The 16,205-nt window shown below is 38.3% G+C and overlaps 1 protein-coding gene across 11 annotated transcripts in view; it reads right to left on the minus strand.

Annotated features, from left to right (window-relative positions):
• The window catches only part of Dync1i1 (dynein cytoplasmic 1 intermediate chain 1), a 312,827-nt gene that overhangs the window by 53,849 nt on the left and 242,773 nt on the right, over nt 1–16,205 (minus strand). For all 11 annotated transcript variants that reach the window (XM_074064709.1, XM_074064704.1, XM_074064710.1 and 8 more), the window contains 4 exons: nt 10,480–10,626; nt 6,357–6,470; nt 3,754–3,887; nt 117–261 (listed from right to left, as the gene is read on the minus strand). In XM_074064709.1, the coding sequence (XP_073920810.1) occupies nt 117–261; nt 3,754–3,887; nt 6,357–6,470; nt 10,480–10,626 (540 nt within the window). The remainder of the gene's footprint in view (nt 1–116; nt 262–3,753; nt 3,888–6,356; nt 6,471–10,479; nt 10,627–16,205) is intronic.

Here is a 16,205-nt window from a genome sequence, read left to right on the forward strand (position 1 = left end):
CATGTCACCTAGATGTAGCTTCAGATATAGCTGTTCCCTACAACTCTACAACAGAATACAAAAACCATCCTCTTTCCCTCTATTGTACCTGAGAATTTCAATCAGGCTATTCTTACCTTTGTGGTCCACAGCTTGACAGTCCAGTCAAATGATGATGTTACAAACAGGTGAGAAAAATCAATTGGACCCACTGCCATGTGGCAGTTAATTCCTGTCACTGGCCCTTGGTGACCTTCAAAGACCTCACCAATTCCTGCTTTGCTGTAGAAAGAACACATATGAGCAGAATTTCAGTGACCTGTGCAACACAGGAATTGATTAAAAACCTCTGATATCTGTATGATTATCTTTTCATAATTTAGAAAACTACCATGCATCCCCCAAAATGAACCATTTTCACAGCTATCTTGAGAAAACAAAATTGGCTGCAAGCATATTATACTCCTGTTGCTGATTAAGAAACAGTTTGAGGGCACCATAACCTTTTAAATCTGCAGAATTTAATAATATAATTTATTTAATTCCTATTCAGGAGTTTCACAATTCTTGTGAGGTTGATGCAGCTATTTTGATGGAGGCATACTTGGCTCAGAAGCCTTCATATTTGTTTACAATGAGACTTCTTTCTTTTCTTCTTCTTCGTGTTTTTGTTTTTTTTTTTTTTCCCTTGGCTGATCTGGGGTTTGAACTCAGGGCCTAGTGCTCACTAGGCAGTTATTCTACCACTTGAGCCACTCCTCCAGCCTGAGATTTCTATTCTTGAGAAGGCATTTTGCACATGTGCCATTTTAACTCCTTTTGGGGAGCTGGTTGGTGCAAAACTCCATACATCTTTGGAAGAATAATGTTTTATTCTTCCAAGGAAGTTTCTTAAATTAGGTTGACATGCCTAAAAACCTAACAGTTTGTAGAAATCTTTGTTACCACAAACTAATGCACATAGTTTAAATACAATGTGGAGAAAATTATATTTTCAGTTCACTGAAAACAGAAGAGAGATTTACAAGTCCATGTAAATTCCATAAAGGAAGATATCTTGTCTTATTACCAAGTGTCTAGTACACAGTAAAAGTGTTCAATAAATATTTGTTGAATGAAATAGCAAAGCAAGAGAGACAAATGAATGCCACCTTAAAAAACAAAAGCACACTGGAAAAACAGTGATACACATTTTAAATGTTACTCTCAGACATATTCCACTTATTGAACCAAACTGGGATTATATCCAGTCCTGGATTATCACATAATAGTCTGCATATAATCAAATGCAATTGGGAAAATCTGAAAAAAATGCCATTAAGAAAATTCATGAGCATGAAGCTATAAATATGACAAAAATATGAGGATTGTGGGATTTCAATATTATGTCACTAAGAGTGAAAATGAATCCAGTTATTAAAACATTTGAGCCCCTAGAGCACCGATAAATACCAATGTGCTGAGCAAAATGCTACGGAGTGTGTTACACCCAGTGAAACTGCTAACAGTAGTCTCATATATGATCATTTAAATTGGTTCTAATGAACACAAGAAACTGATCTTTGAAGTGGCCCCTGCTGAGACTCCACTTGCTCTTAACAGCATCCTGAAAGAGTTTATAGGGTGCAAAATAAGGACCTTGTTTAATTTATGGAAGTAGATTTGCACCTTCTCTATGTTAGGTGGAAAATAGAAATCCCTACTTTCCCCCTGTATCCCTGTATGACCCATTTAAAATTACTACCAAGTCAATGCTTGCTACTTTTCTAAGATTTGTATTTTATATTTTAGATTGATGGACCCATGTAAAAGGCAAAATCAAGTTCCTTGTAAAGAGATTTTTGTTGTGTGCCATGGGGATGCCCCTTTTGAAAAACAATTGCATTCTGGTTGTGTTTGAAAAGGACAGCAACCACAGAATGAAAATATTCACCATGCAGAAGGTTATTCACAATACAGAAACTTTAAAAAGTTGAAAAATGTCAACAAATGTGTTCTATTCCTTTCACAGGTGATACCCCGGAGTAAGTCAGTTCTAATACACACGCAGATAAAGTTGTGACTGGTTGGCCTGCTCCACTATGTGTCTCATGTGCTATTCGTGGCATTCTACTTGTGTTACAGATATTTGTACATTTGTCTCTCCTACTGTCATCAGTTTCCTGAAGACAGGAACCAGGTTTAAAAGACATCTGCATGATTTTCTGTAGCAGGAATGTAGGACATGGAACTGTGAGGTACGTCTTTCTAAGTCATCTTTGAGTCATGTAAGCAGGGTAAATACTGCTTGTTTACAAACAAGAACAGTAGAAACATCACAGCATGTCCCATTTGAATGGAAAAAATCAAGTAGCTAAGCCATGGATATCTGTTACTTCTACAAATCATAAAAACGGTGGGACAATGAACTTCAAACAACTTATGTCTCCCCATTAAATCTAAATAGGTTGGGAAGAGTGAAAGAATGAAAAAAATCAATTGAATATGAACTGTGAGAGTAAAAGAGAAATTAAACATTGATGTGAACACAGTGATCCTTTCAAAAGATGGAAGGCCACCTGTTTAGTTTTTCACGCAATTTTGCCATCTAGCCAAATTATTGGAATCCACTTCACTCTCACAGTTCTGTTTTTTAGGGACATCTGCCACTCTCTCCATCAAAGGAGGGTCCTTCACCTGGAAACTACACAGTGGTTTGTGTCTCTCTTACTGTTTCAGCTCCTCTAACTGGGAGGAAGGGTCTTAAGGCACTTTACTACTTGCATATTGTCATTTCTTTATTTGCTCTACAGACTTTTAGCTCTTTACTTACTATGTTGCCAGACATTGGGCAGGAAATCAAAGATGAAATGGGAATAGGTTAGTAAGAGAAAATTTTCAGATGAACAAATAATTGAAATAAAATGTGATTAATGTTATTGTAGAAGTACATAGAAGAATAAATTAAATAAGGCTGGGGACATAGCTTAAGTGGTAGAGCATTTGCCTAGCATGCAGTGGCCCTGAGTTCAATCTCCAGTACTGCAAAAAAAGAAAATAATAAGTGAAAAAATAAACTTGACAACCTATATTCCTACCCTGATATTTTACTCTAATTTCTTGATAGCACTTATCATGGTAAATTATTTATTTACTATCTTATTAGTTATCTTCAGCTAAAGCATGAACTCTACGTTTGTCATATTCCTTACTGTGTTCCTATTGTGGTGTCTGGTGCAGAGTAGATTTTTAGCAACTATTCCTTGAAAGAATGAACAAAATAGATGAAAATTCTCCAGGTTATAAAGGAGAGAATGTTTTTCTTTGCTCAAGAGAGTCAGAAAGGTTTGAACATGGAATGATCTTTGGGCTGGCTCTTTAATGATGAGAAGGAATTAATCAGGCAAAGAAGAGAGAAACGCTAGACCAAATGGCAGAAAGTGAAGTTAAAAAGTCATGGAAGCATGGATGGATAGGCAACATTTGGGGATTGTTGATGAGTAGGTGACTGAAACGGAAACATATGTGAAGGAGATGAGGCTGAAGGGGCAGGCAGTCTTACATGACAGTCTATTACCTTGAACATTTTTCCTCCAGACGGTGGGAACCCTCAAAGACTTATAAATGGCTAAAGACCAAAACACACGTGTGCTTTAAGTTCACGAAGACCTGAAGTTGTGCTCTGCATTTCTTCTGAAATACATTTCTCATTATGCAAGGTGGTTATAATCCAGAATGTGATAGCAGACTTTCGGAAATGTGGAACAGGCCATGGGTAAGAAAACAGAAAATCACCTTCCATGACGACAAGCTGTGTAGACTGTACCCTCCTCACTGCCAACCACGAAGTTATTGACATCTCCCGTTGGGAAAGCCATTCCAGTAACAGCAACAGGCTTGGACTTATTGTACACCAGCTCCATGCTCTCCTACCAAAACATGGTGTGGTTACATTTCCATCTGTCAACTCCTTGCCATGCCAAAGATAGCACGGAAAAATCATTTGGCTAAATTGTCTGTTTGCTTTTCACACAGCGTTACAAAAGACCCCGGCTGTGCCAGAAACCACGCTTTACTGCCCCTGACATTGAGGCTGCTGTGTATCTCTGGTTTCAGGCCGGCTGGATTTCATCAGCTTGTGCTGCAGCTTCCTAAGTCAGGCAGAGATGACAGGTGAGAATTTTGAAACTAATGGTGCAGAAACTAAAGATAATACTGTAATGATTACGCTTGTCAGCCCCAGGCTTTAATAAAACACACAATACCCTTGTATTTACAAACATTTTCAAAATCAATTGTTCGTGAGAATACGCATGTATTAATATCAGATGTACTAAACACATTTGTCAAAGCAGGACTGTGGGTCCTTCATGGACTGAAACCAGAAAATTGTCACTCAGGTCATAAAAACCAGATTTCGACAGGAACTAAACTTCACGAAGGGCAGCTGGTGGGTGTATGGACTGCCTGCAAAGAATGGTGTTTAAATAAGTGCTTAAAGTCATAAATGAAAGTCTTTATTTTATAGAAAATGAATTGTTAAGTTGGGAATTAGAGAGTATTTCAAAAGTCATACTGCTGAAGTAAGTTTAATGACAGTGAAGAATAATTAGTATAACAATGTCCTTAAGTATTACTGATTACATCAAGTAATATCTTCATATCTGAAATTAATTAGAAAATCATTCTGGGGTAGCACTGTAGTTTTATGGGAGCTTGGTCTTTCCAGTGCAAACAAACTAGGCCATTTCAGCCATGGAGTCCATGAATCTGAAACGGAGGCTGAGGATGGGCAGCCACACTGTGACCTGCTCACCATTCACGAATCAACACGTAGACGGCACATCAGTATCCAGGCTGAAGGGGAGGAAGCTGTGACAACACAGTACAGAAAACTGGACATCCAATGGTCTGCTCCATCCCTAAAGTTGGCAGCAAGGAAGTAATGACTCTTGGTCACCCACTTGGGGGAGAAAGAGACCAGGGCAACTATGGGATGTCTCCGCTCTTCCCTGCCATGCACAGAGACCATGCCACGAATCTCTCAATCTCTGTGAAGAGACAGGCGTCTGTGGGCATCTAACACTAATAAAAAAGGTCTTGGAGCCTCTGCACCACTGGTTTAAACTAAACAAACACATGTTTAATCAGTAAAATGGGTAATTAAAAATTCCTAAATAGAGGGTTTGCTCATATCTGTTTATAATCTCCATGCTTTTAAAAGAAACCTACACATTGCTAGGGACTTCAAGACAAAAACCATAAAATATCTGCATACAACTCCAGGCCTGTATAATGTTAAAGATCAGCAAAAACAGGAACTTAGAGTATAAGCAGCTTATTAGCACTCTCTTTTCCCTCTAAAATTATACGAAGAACTTACTTCTTTTAGTATTCTGTACATATGAGAGACTTCAAGAGGTTCTTCACACTTTCCATATTTCTTTATGTATTTTGAAATTTTTATGTCTTTCAAAATTGAGTTCAGAGACATTCTAGAGTTGTTATTCCGGGACAGGAAAGAGGAATGTTAAAACTGAGAATTATCATCTAGATATCTTACAATTTTCTTTATGTTTTCTCATACTTTTGTCAAAAGTTGTAACAAGGAACTCTTCCTGGCTTTAAGTTGGAGGATAGTGAAGTTCTTTTTCTTTCACAAAAAGAAGCATGGAAAAAGTGTGTGTGTGTGTGCATTTTTGCATGCATGTATGTGTCTCTGTATTTGCTTGTATACATACATATGTTCTGAAAGTTGCATTTAGACGCCTGCCTCCAGCATTCTCCTCCACTCCTGCCCCTTTGTTTGGTTTCCATTACCGCAATCAGTAGTGGTTTGGAAACATTGGAACTTTTTCATTTTCAACTTCTCATTTGTTGAGCTAGGAATGGCAGGAGCCATACTAACAAACATTCCAGAGCGGAAAACAGATGGTTTGACAAATTCTTCAGACACACAGGCGGTTGTCTAGGGTACAGAAACAAGCAAGGGCTTGGGTTTCTGTTTTGCTGGGATACCTTTCCTTCAAGGCTAGAACCCAGAAGGGATAGCTTTGCAGCTCCAGCCTCATTTGCATTTGTTTCACAATGCTGGAGGGTAAGTACAACTTTTTACCACAGGCAACATCCATAATTACCAAGCTTTAAAATGGATTATTTCATTTTCACTTGAAACTGACCTAGGGATTAACGTATTACAATAATTACATGATTTGTGGTAAAGGAAATGGGTTTTGGCTTCAAGAGGAGACTGCTGAAACAAGGGCCCCTCTTTCAAGTGCATCCATTGGTTTTACCTCCTATAGGACGTGAGGGTTTGGCATTTGGGAACTATGTCCCATTAAGTAGGGCTCTCTCTTAACCAGGATGCCTTTATGTGCAGGGTAAAAGGGACCCACCTGTGGAGTTGAGAGCATGTCCAGGCTCCAGGAACACATTTTCCCATCGGTGGAGACAGTGATGAGGTTATGAGCATTCTGGGTCCCAACTACATTTACACAGTACACAGGATGCTGCAAAAACATCAACGTGGAGGATCAGGTGCCAAAACGAGAGGAAATGATTACATTTGAGTGTCAAAGCTGTTACTCTAAAATGAGGGTCAAAGAATGACATAATCTTCAGGTCATTTGCCACTTTTGATTTCAACTTGATTTCTTTCTAAAAGCTCTGGCAGCAACACACTGTAGTGGAAACACAGACAAACCACACCTTGCTCAGTCTATGCACTGCAACAGAACTGAAAGGAATGAGGGCAAATGAGGACTGATGGGGCAGAAGCAACAGAGGGAGGTAAATTTGGATTACTTGAATAAGTCCCCATCACCCAGTTTAGCTTTTAAGCATAATGTGAGTGATGAGAAAAGACAGTCTTCAAAAGAGTAGCACTATTGACTTTTGGAAGAAATGTGTGTTACTAAATCTGGAGTGCAATGCAGTGTAGTCACAGTACCAAACATTTGTAGCATTCTTTTTTAAAAAGTGGTTAATATTCATCAGCCTTTTTAATTTGAGGGAGAGATGGTGGTGTCACAATGTACTTAGTGAGATAAAATTAGGTTCTTTTGTTATTGCAAAATCTAGGCTAATGATGGATATATTTTTTAAAATACCATTTGGCATAGTATGGAGGCTTAGATTTGACCAGGGCCTTGAGAAAGGTCATTTATACATCCTGGGTATGCTAAGCAACCTTCTGTTGTAACTCTTGTCAGCTATCCCATTCTGCAGAATTCTACACAGTAGGCTAAAACCATTTGCAGCTGCATGCTAAACACCAAATGGAAGGTTAGCATAAGCAGAAATGAGCAGCAGTTTGGCTTAGATTTCAGGCAGATTAGCCACGAATGGCCAAACCACAACTTACTAGATGCTTCTCTGTGCAAATAGCTGATGGTCTAAGTCTTACTCTTGATGAGTTACTGTCATAATACCTAGCCACAACTATAATGAAGCAACCATTAATATTAGAAGCTGATATTATATAGAGGATGGTTCCCAGACTGTTATTATCATATAAACTCCTGGTCAGAAGGAGCAGCCAAAATCATTCAGTGAAGCTGCTCATCTGCCTCAACCAAGAAGTGGTCCAAACTCCACTTAAACACCTTGCATAAAGGGTAGCCAATTTTAGTGCTAACTCCTGGGGAGTGTTTCCTTCTACTAATGGGGATAAGGAAAGTTCACAGAGACACTTTCACTGCAAGGCTGTCTGGAATGAAGTAGAAAGGGTCAAAGCAATACAACTATTTGAATATGTATAAATGGTTGTTTTATATTCCCCACTCCCATCCTCTAAGTCTTGCCTTAGACTAAACATCATCCATTCCTTCTGCTCCTCCTTGGGTACCTGATTATCAAAGCATTTCTCATCCTAGTCATTCTCTTCCGTGCACTGTCTTTCATCTGAGTTCTTCTAACAGTGAAGTTCCGGGAATAAAACAGAATTGTCTACCATGTCATGACCACCAAATATGGAACTGTGGCTAGCACTGAATTGGCACTTCTTATTTGATAAAAATATGCCTGTATTAATGTATCCTGAGATTACATCTGCTTTTATGACAACAGTGTTACCTCTTTCACCTATGCTGACAGACAGCATGATGCCACGTGCCTCCTGAGACCTTTAAACGAGTCAGCCTAATTCAGTCTGTACAGCGGTAAGCACAGCAGAGATGTGAAACTAAATGCTATCCTGACTAGATCTCTGTGTATCAAAGGGACTGATCAGTGTGCAACTGCAGACAGTGATCTTTCCTACGCAGTCAAAGTCAACCTCCAAGTCACCCAGCATTCAAAGCCTTGTGTGGAAATAAAATGAAAGTATGGATATAACAGGTTCTCACCTAAAAATAGCAGACTAAGTAATGAATGAACATTCAAAAAGCTGCCATGTTTTCACCTGATCTGGCTGATCCCAGAGGGCTCTGCTCTGAACTGATCCTTCTGTAGCCTCATGACTGGAAAGCATGGCCTAGACATTGTTATGAACTTGAAATCCATCTAGTATTTTCAATAAGAATCCAAAGGGGCTTCTCTGTTAACCACCGAGAATATCAACACACATCACCAAAATGCTAATAGATCCAAACACCTAAGGATGCATTAGGTAGAGAAAACAAGTCTGGAAGAATCATAGAGCCAAAGGCCCAGACAAGAAGTAGGTATGGGAGTCCCTTTATTTAACCAGTACTACTGGCCTGTGTGTTCATGGGTAATAAAACTTTGTCAGAGAAAGACAGAAAGAGAGAGAGAGAGACAGAGAGAGAGAGAGAGAAACCTGTACTGACAACCCTGGGGCATACTTACACAATTTCACTGCTACACACACACACACACACACACACACACACACACACACACACACACTTCTACTTTCTACTTAATGGAAAGAAAAAGAAACAATATAGCTCATTTTTCCAGTATAAATGCCAGATTGTTTTTATTTATTTTAGGAATAAACTTACTGTGTGGCAGAAGGATTATGTTTTAATTATGATTTCCTGTTGTCCCAAATGCATATGTGTGGTGGGTGTAAAAGGGAATTAGGGAGTAATCTGTGGTGGACCTCTTTTCCCTTTTTGATCCTGGTACCAATCAGCCAGGCAATAATGGAAGTTGAAAGACAAACACATAATTAACTGTACACTTTTAGTTAAGGATTAGACAAAACACAGTAAAAGAGAAAAGAAACCTGTTTTTATTTTCTAACAGAAATAATGCCACTTGGCTTGATTATAGTGTTTTAGTTGTGATGGTCACACTCTATGTTACATGAAAAAGAACTGTTAACTCTTCTAGAAGAACTCCTGGAATTGGATGTTCCCTCACAAGCTTATTTCCAAATGCTCTGCACATTTGGATTTATAATTTTTGAAATTTTGGAAGGTATGTTCACAAGTGCACTAGACATCCACATAAAGCCAATAAATGGTTTTTCACTACTTGAGAAAACACCTGCATCAAGTCCAACTTCTCCTGGGCCACAATTTTCTGTTATTAGTTTGGAGAAATAGTGCAGGCAAGAGTAATTTCCCAAGATTCCCAAGAACTAGTTTCACCTGCATATGTCTTTGTCCCCCATCAATCAAAATTAGGACTGACTTGGTATTTGTCATTTTCCATTGTCAACCTTATAAGAGCGGAAGAATTTTTCTCCTTGTGGTATTAACTAAAGCAGCCTAGCAGTCCTTTTTCAAGCCAGAATGGTTCTGAGGCCAACAGATGAAACAAATGAAGCAACCACATTAAGGAAATTGAAAACAATAGTAGATCTGTATATTTGGGCATAATTTGGGCATTTCAGAGAAAGACCATCAGCTACCCTGAATGTCAAGGTAGGAAGGATTGATGGAGACATGCCTGTCTTCTCATTCCTCCTAACACACCTGTCATTCTCTTAGAGGAAATGACAGAGCAGTTGTCTTATGAGCACTATACTGAACCCCTTCTGCTAAATTATGGGTAATGGTTTTGAGATGTTGACTTTTAACCCTAGGGATTAAATTGTCACTATAGACTTTATGTTGAGGCTTATACCACACATTCCAGAATTTAAAGTCACAGTACTCATGCAAATCACAAGAAAGGAAAAGGCCTATTGGCAAATGTCCCATGCACCATCCCCAAGCATGAACTGCTTACACAATCTGTTTGAAAATAGGCTTTTCACCTTGTAATATAAAAGTGAAGGCCTTCTTTAGGCAAATAATTTCAACAATCTAAAGTTTCTCTCTGTGTCCTATTTCAGTTTTAATCCTTGTCACCCATGACCTTTGGGACATCACAGGAGGTGTTTTCTGTGTTAGAACTTGTATATTAAGAGATTTCTTGAAAGTCTTCTCTCACTTTTCATTCAGCTTTATTTAGTCAGAGTACAATCACCACAGATTAAATGCATCAAATTTGGCGTTACTGACAACATCCATACTGTTGTGAATTTTTGAATGCCATACATTTGGGCTCTTTCCTCTTTCAAGGATGAGTAATAGAGAGAAGTGTGACAAAAATTTGACTTACTGTGTGTGCAGCAGCTGACAAGGGGGTCCTCTGGACAGGTGTCCTTCGATGACTGCGATTATCCCAGAGGACAATCTGGCCTGAGTAAGTCCCACCAACCACCAAATTAGGATGGAAACGGGCAAAGCAGACTGACATCACAGAGGACTATGAAGGAAACGGAGAGAGGCACACTGTGAAATGGTTGTAGAACAGACCATTATCTCTTGTTTCTTCCTGAAGGGAAAACAGTTCATCACATGAACCCGGTACATCTTACAAAACATAAAGCAGATTAAAGCTTGGGAGTATGAAAGCCATAGTTAGTAGTACATTGACACCGGACTTCCTCTTGAGAGGTCGGCCAATGGTTTACCCCTTGAATTGTGAAATTTGAAGTCTTGGCTATGTCATTAAATAGGCATAAAACCTATCTTAAGTACATCATTGTTCTGTGGTCTGAAAAGCATGTTTCATGTACAGTTCCTACCTCCCAAGTGAAATTGCTCCAGAACCAATATTAATTCTCCACTGAGACCCTTACAAAGCAATCCTTTACTCCTAGGCACAGCCACAGTAAGTTACACTACTGTGGTGTTGGAAAAGGCAGAGTAATGTAGCTTGAAGGGGGTTTTTTCCCATTTTTGTTTTTGGCTTAATGTAGACTTCTAGAAAGTAAACTGATCTCATACTGATTCAGTAGGCTCCTCCCAAAATTCCCTCACCTCCCATGGGTATTCTCCCTAACCTTTATCTTGCCCACTTCAGACAATTTTTAATGTTATCCTTTGCCTATTTTAACAAACAGACAGAAATGGATTTTAGTCCAACTTTGCCATGGTCTGTCATAATATCACAAATGTGGTTTCTGAAATTCCACAAAAGACTACTGAGCACTACCATTTGTATGAAATTATTTAGCTAGTGCACTTAAAATCAGACAAGTTACTATTCCACATCTGCTAAGTCCCTTTTGATTCTTGTCGCTAAGTCCCTTTTGATTCTTGTCACACTTTCCATATTTGCATTTGTAGGTGGAAGTACTAGTTTTTAATAAACACATTTCATTCCTTCAATTTAATTCAATGAACAGTGATTGAGAACTTACTATGTGTAAGAAAGATATAATGATTTTGATGTAATGATACCAAAAATGGTATGCTTAAAAAAGCAGCTATTGCGCTCAACAAACTTGAGTTCATGTGAAGGGAATGAAAAAAAAAAGCATTCAGATGAGCAAAGCTGCTGCTAGATATGGTGCCTTTGTGGAAATAGAAAAAGGTGCCTCTTTGGTGCCCTTTGGCAAGGTCATGGTTACGTGGGATGGCACACACATTGGTAAGTAGAGAGGAAGATGGATTTTCATCCCCATCAGTCCCTTGAGTTTGACATCCTTGTGCAGGGCATGACTTGTACACATAAGTAGCAGCTTGAATGTAATTCAGGACTGAATCATAGACACATGTGTATGTGAGTTTCTCTGTATGTGTGTGGCAGGGGGTGAAGGTGGGGAGAGATTTATTTTAGGTAGAGGGAGAGGGGGTGGGAAGGGCAGGATGGTAAGAAAGATCTCATAGAAGGAGATGTATTGCATCTTAAAGTCTATGTGGGAAACTCAGCAAGAAGAGAGGAGAAGAGGGCATTTCTGAGAGATGAGATTAATAAGAAGAAAGGGCTTGAAGCAGAAGCATAAGAGATGTGTGAAGTGTTCACAGTCTGGTTTGGCTCGGGAAGAGTCATGGAAGAGGCAGGAAATGTGGCTGAAATGTCTTGGGCTGACAAGAGGAGGCCTTGAATGGTACTTTTTGGAATATTTTTCTGTAAGCAATGATGAGAAATCACAGATTTTTTGTAAATAAGTATGAAGATCAAAGGCTCAAGATGATAAGTCAGCAAAATAGTGATCAAAGAAAAAAAATCATGACATCTTTCTGACTGGTAAGCTAAATGTCCACTTTTAAAAAAACCAAAAAACCCTTAGGGCTCCTAGACAGAAACAGTTACAGATACCCTGAGGTAGAATAAAGAATGTAGACTATTTTTCAATGTCATATTTTCCTACTTTGAATGATTTTCAGTTCCAATTCCTTGAACACGATTCGATGGAGAACATGCTTATGCCCCAATCTGGTTTTCATAAATTCAAGAATAACTTTCACTAACGATACTGAATTAAAGAAAGAGAAAACGATGCTGGTCAGCTTCTTGTTTTACACACCCCACTGAAACGATTCTTAGTTTTCAATTGATGAGATTCATATGTTGCTTTTTTTTCCCCTAAAGCTTCAGAAAGACTTAAAATTATCCAGGTGGTATCAACAATTGAATTTGCCAAAGCTCAAATCACTATGGATAAAGGAATGCCCTTCAATTGGAAAAATCCAGAATTCAATCACTTGATTGCTTCTGTGTTCCCATTAAATCCCAGAAAATACTCCTCTAAATTTTGTAGTTTGTTGAGACACTAAACCAGAGTAAAACAAACTGTGGAGGTATTTCTAAGAAGTGGAAACACATAGTTGACAATCAGACTACAACCCCACAGGGTAAGAACTGTAATACTATTTATTCATTTATTCATTTGTTCTATTTTCATTCATTCATTCATTTACCAAACACTTAACGCTAAGGATTACTAAACCATTTCAAAAAATTTCAAGGACTAGAGTATGGTTCAAGTGGTAGAGTGTCTGCCTAGCAAGTGCAAGGTCCTGAGTTCAAACTCTAGTACCACAAAAAATGGTTTTTTGGTGTCACAACCACCTAGAATTCAGAATTTGATAGTCAAATTAATACTGAAAAAGAGTAATAATACCTTGGGGCACTAGAGTTCTTCTACCAGAATCTACTTTGTTTTGCTGAAAATCAATTTCTACAGTATCTCCATGAGGAATTAGAGTAGATATATTGATTTTCATCTTATATTTGGAAGATGAACTCAATTTCACTGTTTTTTTGAGACATGGTCTCTTTCTATGTACCCTAGGCTGGTTTTGAACTTGTGATTCTCTTGCCTCAACCTTCTGAGTACTGGGATTACAAGTGTGGACCACGACGTCCAGCAATTTTACTTATATTTTAAGCTCAACATAACATATATGTATTATGTGTGATGAATATATCTATATATTATATAAATATTTTATCACATATATGTAAATATATACTGACATATCTATATCTATGAAAGTTCAACACAGATGTCCAAGGCATGCCACTGTCTACATCATCACTGATATGCAAACACTAAGAGCAGTATGACCTCAATTACCTAAAAGTAAAGTTTAGAATTCAATCATCTCTTGAGATGTTTTTTAGTACCCTGATGTTTGGTGCAATGGTGGGAAACATTGGATGATTGACTTAAGCTTTTGCTTTTCATGTAATTGCTTGGGGTCCCTTGCACCTCTTGGAACTCAGCTCCATCTGTAGCCTTGACACAGAGCCCTCTTCCAGTTAGGGAAGTCTTCATCAACACTTGTTAGAGCCTGGCCTTGGAACCTCAGTACTCTTTTGCTGTTTATACAGCTACTGGTATAGTCATTGGTGTTATAACGACTGTCATGGCATTTACTGACTGTCAGTAAAGAGTGCAAATGCTGACATCATTTTGTCAGTTACATCTGACCGTAAAAAGTAGAAAAGCATTTCAGAGATATTGGTTGGCACTTCTAAAAATGTGTTTTGTTATTTTCATTTTTAACAGTACATTCTCTTTTTAAAATAATTTTATTAGCATATCAATAGTTGTACAGGGGGATACATTGTAGTGTTTACATATGTGCCTACAATATAACTTAATTAGATTTACCTCCTCCATTGTTCTTCCTCATCCCCTCTCCTCTCCTTAGAGCAATTTCAACAGATTTCATTTTTCTATTTTCATATATAATTCAAAATTTAACAGTACATTTTCTGAAGACAAATTCTGTGAGAAAAATTATTTAATAACATTAATGTTAGTTTAAATATTTCATTACATTCCTAAGCATTCAAAATTTTATATTAACTCAGTCAGTCAGTATTATAATAAGGCACTAGTTAATTATGATGAATAAAATTTAGATAAACAAATTAATTGGAAATAAGAAGTTTCTTTGTCTTAATATTCTGAACTCTATAAGAATTACATGTGTGTATAGACATTTTTATAGCTTTAAATTTTACTTATTTTATTTTATTCTTTGAAAGTGTTAGGGGTTTAGAATTATTTTGAAAAACTATGTATGGTCTTCAAAAATTCTAATCAAATAGTTTATGTGAGTGGAAAATGTTTGTGAGAGTATTTGGACAATGTTAGCTGATTCATCAAAATATGTGTTCCTGACACTACGGTTAAACTCTGTTTTTACAAAGCTAGTGATTTCACTGATGTGGCCATGTTGTTGGTCAAATCAGGGGCCTAGAAATATGATAAGCCTATATGTTTAAAGCTTGATGTGAATCTGGTGAGCCTGACGGACGACATTCCAACACACTTAACACACAGACAGTGTTACATAAGGAACCACTATTTCCAAGAGAAAAGGCATCACATTTTGATTTTTTGTATAGTACAGTTTCCCCCTAATCAGAGCAAGCTATGTTTTGAGACTATGTTTTGAGAACTAAACCAGCTCTATTGACAATTTTTCGTGTTTTTAACCAATGTATTAGCCCAGAGACTCCTGAAGAATCTTGGTATATTTTTCAATCTTGAGCAGGCTACTCAGTTATGGCCTTCTCTGCAAAGCAGTCTCCTTCCTATCCATACTATCACGTCTCCAAGCTAATCTTCTAGACAGTGTTCCATATCTTCATTCTCTATTTCAAGATAAGTCAGTTTATTTTAGCCCATTCATGGCGAGAATTCCACAGAGTTGAGCAGGGTGGAGATTCCTCTTTGAACATCTCCCTTCAGTCACAGCACACCACTGCATTCAATTCAAAGTGGGCCCAAACCCTTCCTTAAGTGGCTATGGAGGCTGTTTTCCATTTTGTAGAGCTAATCCAGGCCAGTTTAGAGATCGTACTTCCCCTTAACCACAGAGCCATATGCCCAGGGTGAACAGCCTTTGGTCATTGCTGGCTGGGAAGCTAGCCCCGAAGGTTCACATTTGATCTTGCTGCCCGTGTCCTTCCGTGGGTGGTATTCATCCCACTCCCCAACCATCATGCATGGGGGGGCAGAGAACGGGGGCCCTGCATTCAAAAGCATCTCTTATTTCAAGTACCATCTCTTTTAGGGAGAGGTTGGTCCCCAGGGAGGGAACAGTCATATTGTTGCCATATGTTGTTTAATGGTGGCTGACATCTTATTGCGTAAAGGCAAATGCTTAACTGTCAGAGGCTGTGAGGAAGACAGATCAGATCCTTCTGGCTACTAGTGAGCTAGTATATATTTCCGCAAGTACATAAGAAACCCACAGAGATATTTCTTTTGTTAATGGAAACACATGTAATTGGAGAACATTGCTGTCGAAAGCTCTTCTTATTAGGCCATCATGCATCACCAGGCATCTGACAGTGTGAAAGGTGTGAAGGTGGTTAAAGCCAAGGAGAGTCAAGAGTTGGCATTTAATTTGGAGATAGAGGGAAAGGATCTTTTATCCTTCAGAGTTTTCCCTTCCTCTCTCTATGAGTCCATCTGGGATGTATACTCCATTCTTCTAAATGCAAAGAGAAGTGACCATCTACCAAAAATTATTACCCCATTTCATTAGTGCTGGGATGCCTAGGAACAAAGATGGAGTTAGCTTGCCTGCTAC

This window comes from Castor canadensis, chromosome 2, assembly GCF_047511655.1.
Source record: "Castor canadensis chromosome 2, mCasCan1.hap1v2, whole genome shotgun sequence".
Classification (NCBI taxonomy): Eukaryota; Metazoa; Chordata; class Mammalia; order Rodentia; family Castoridae; genus Castor; species Castor canadensis.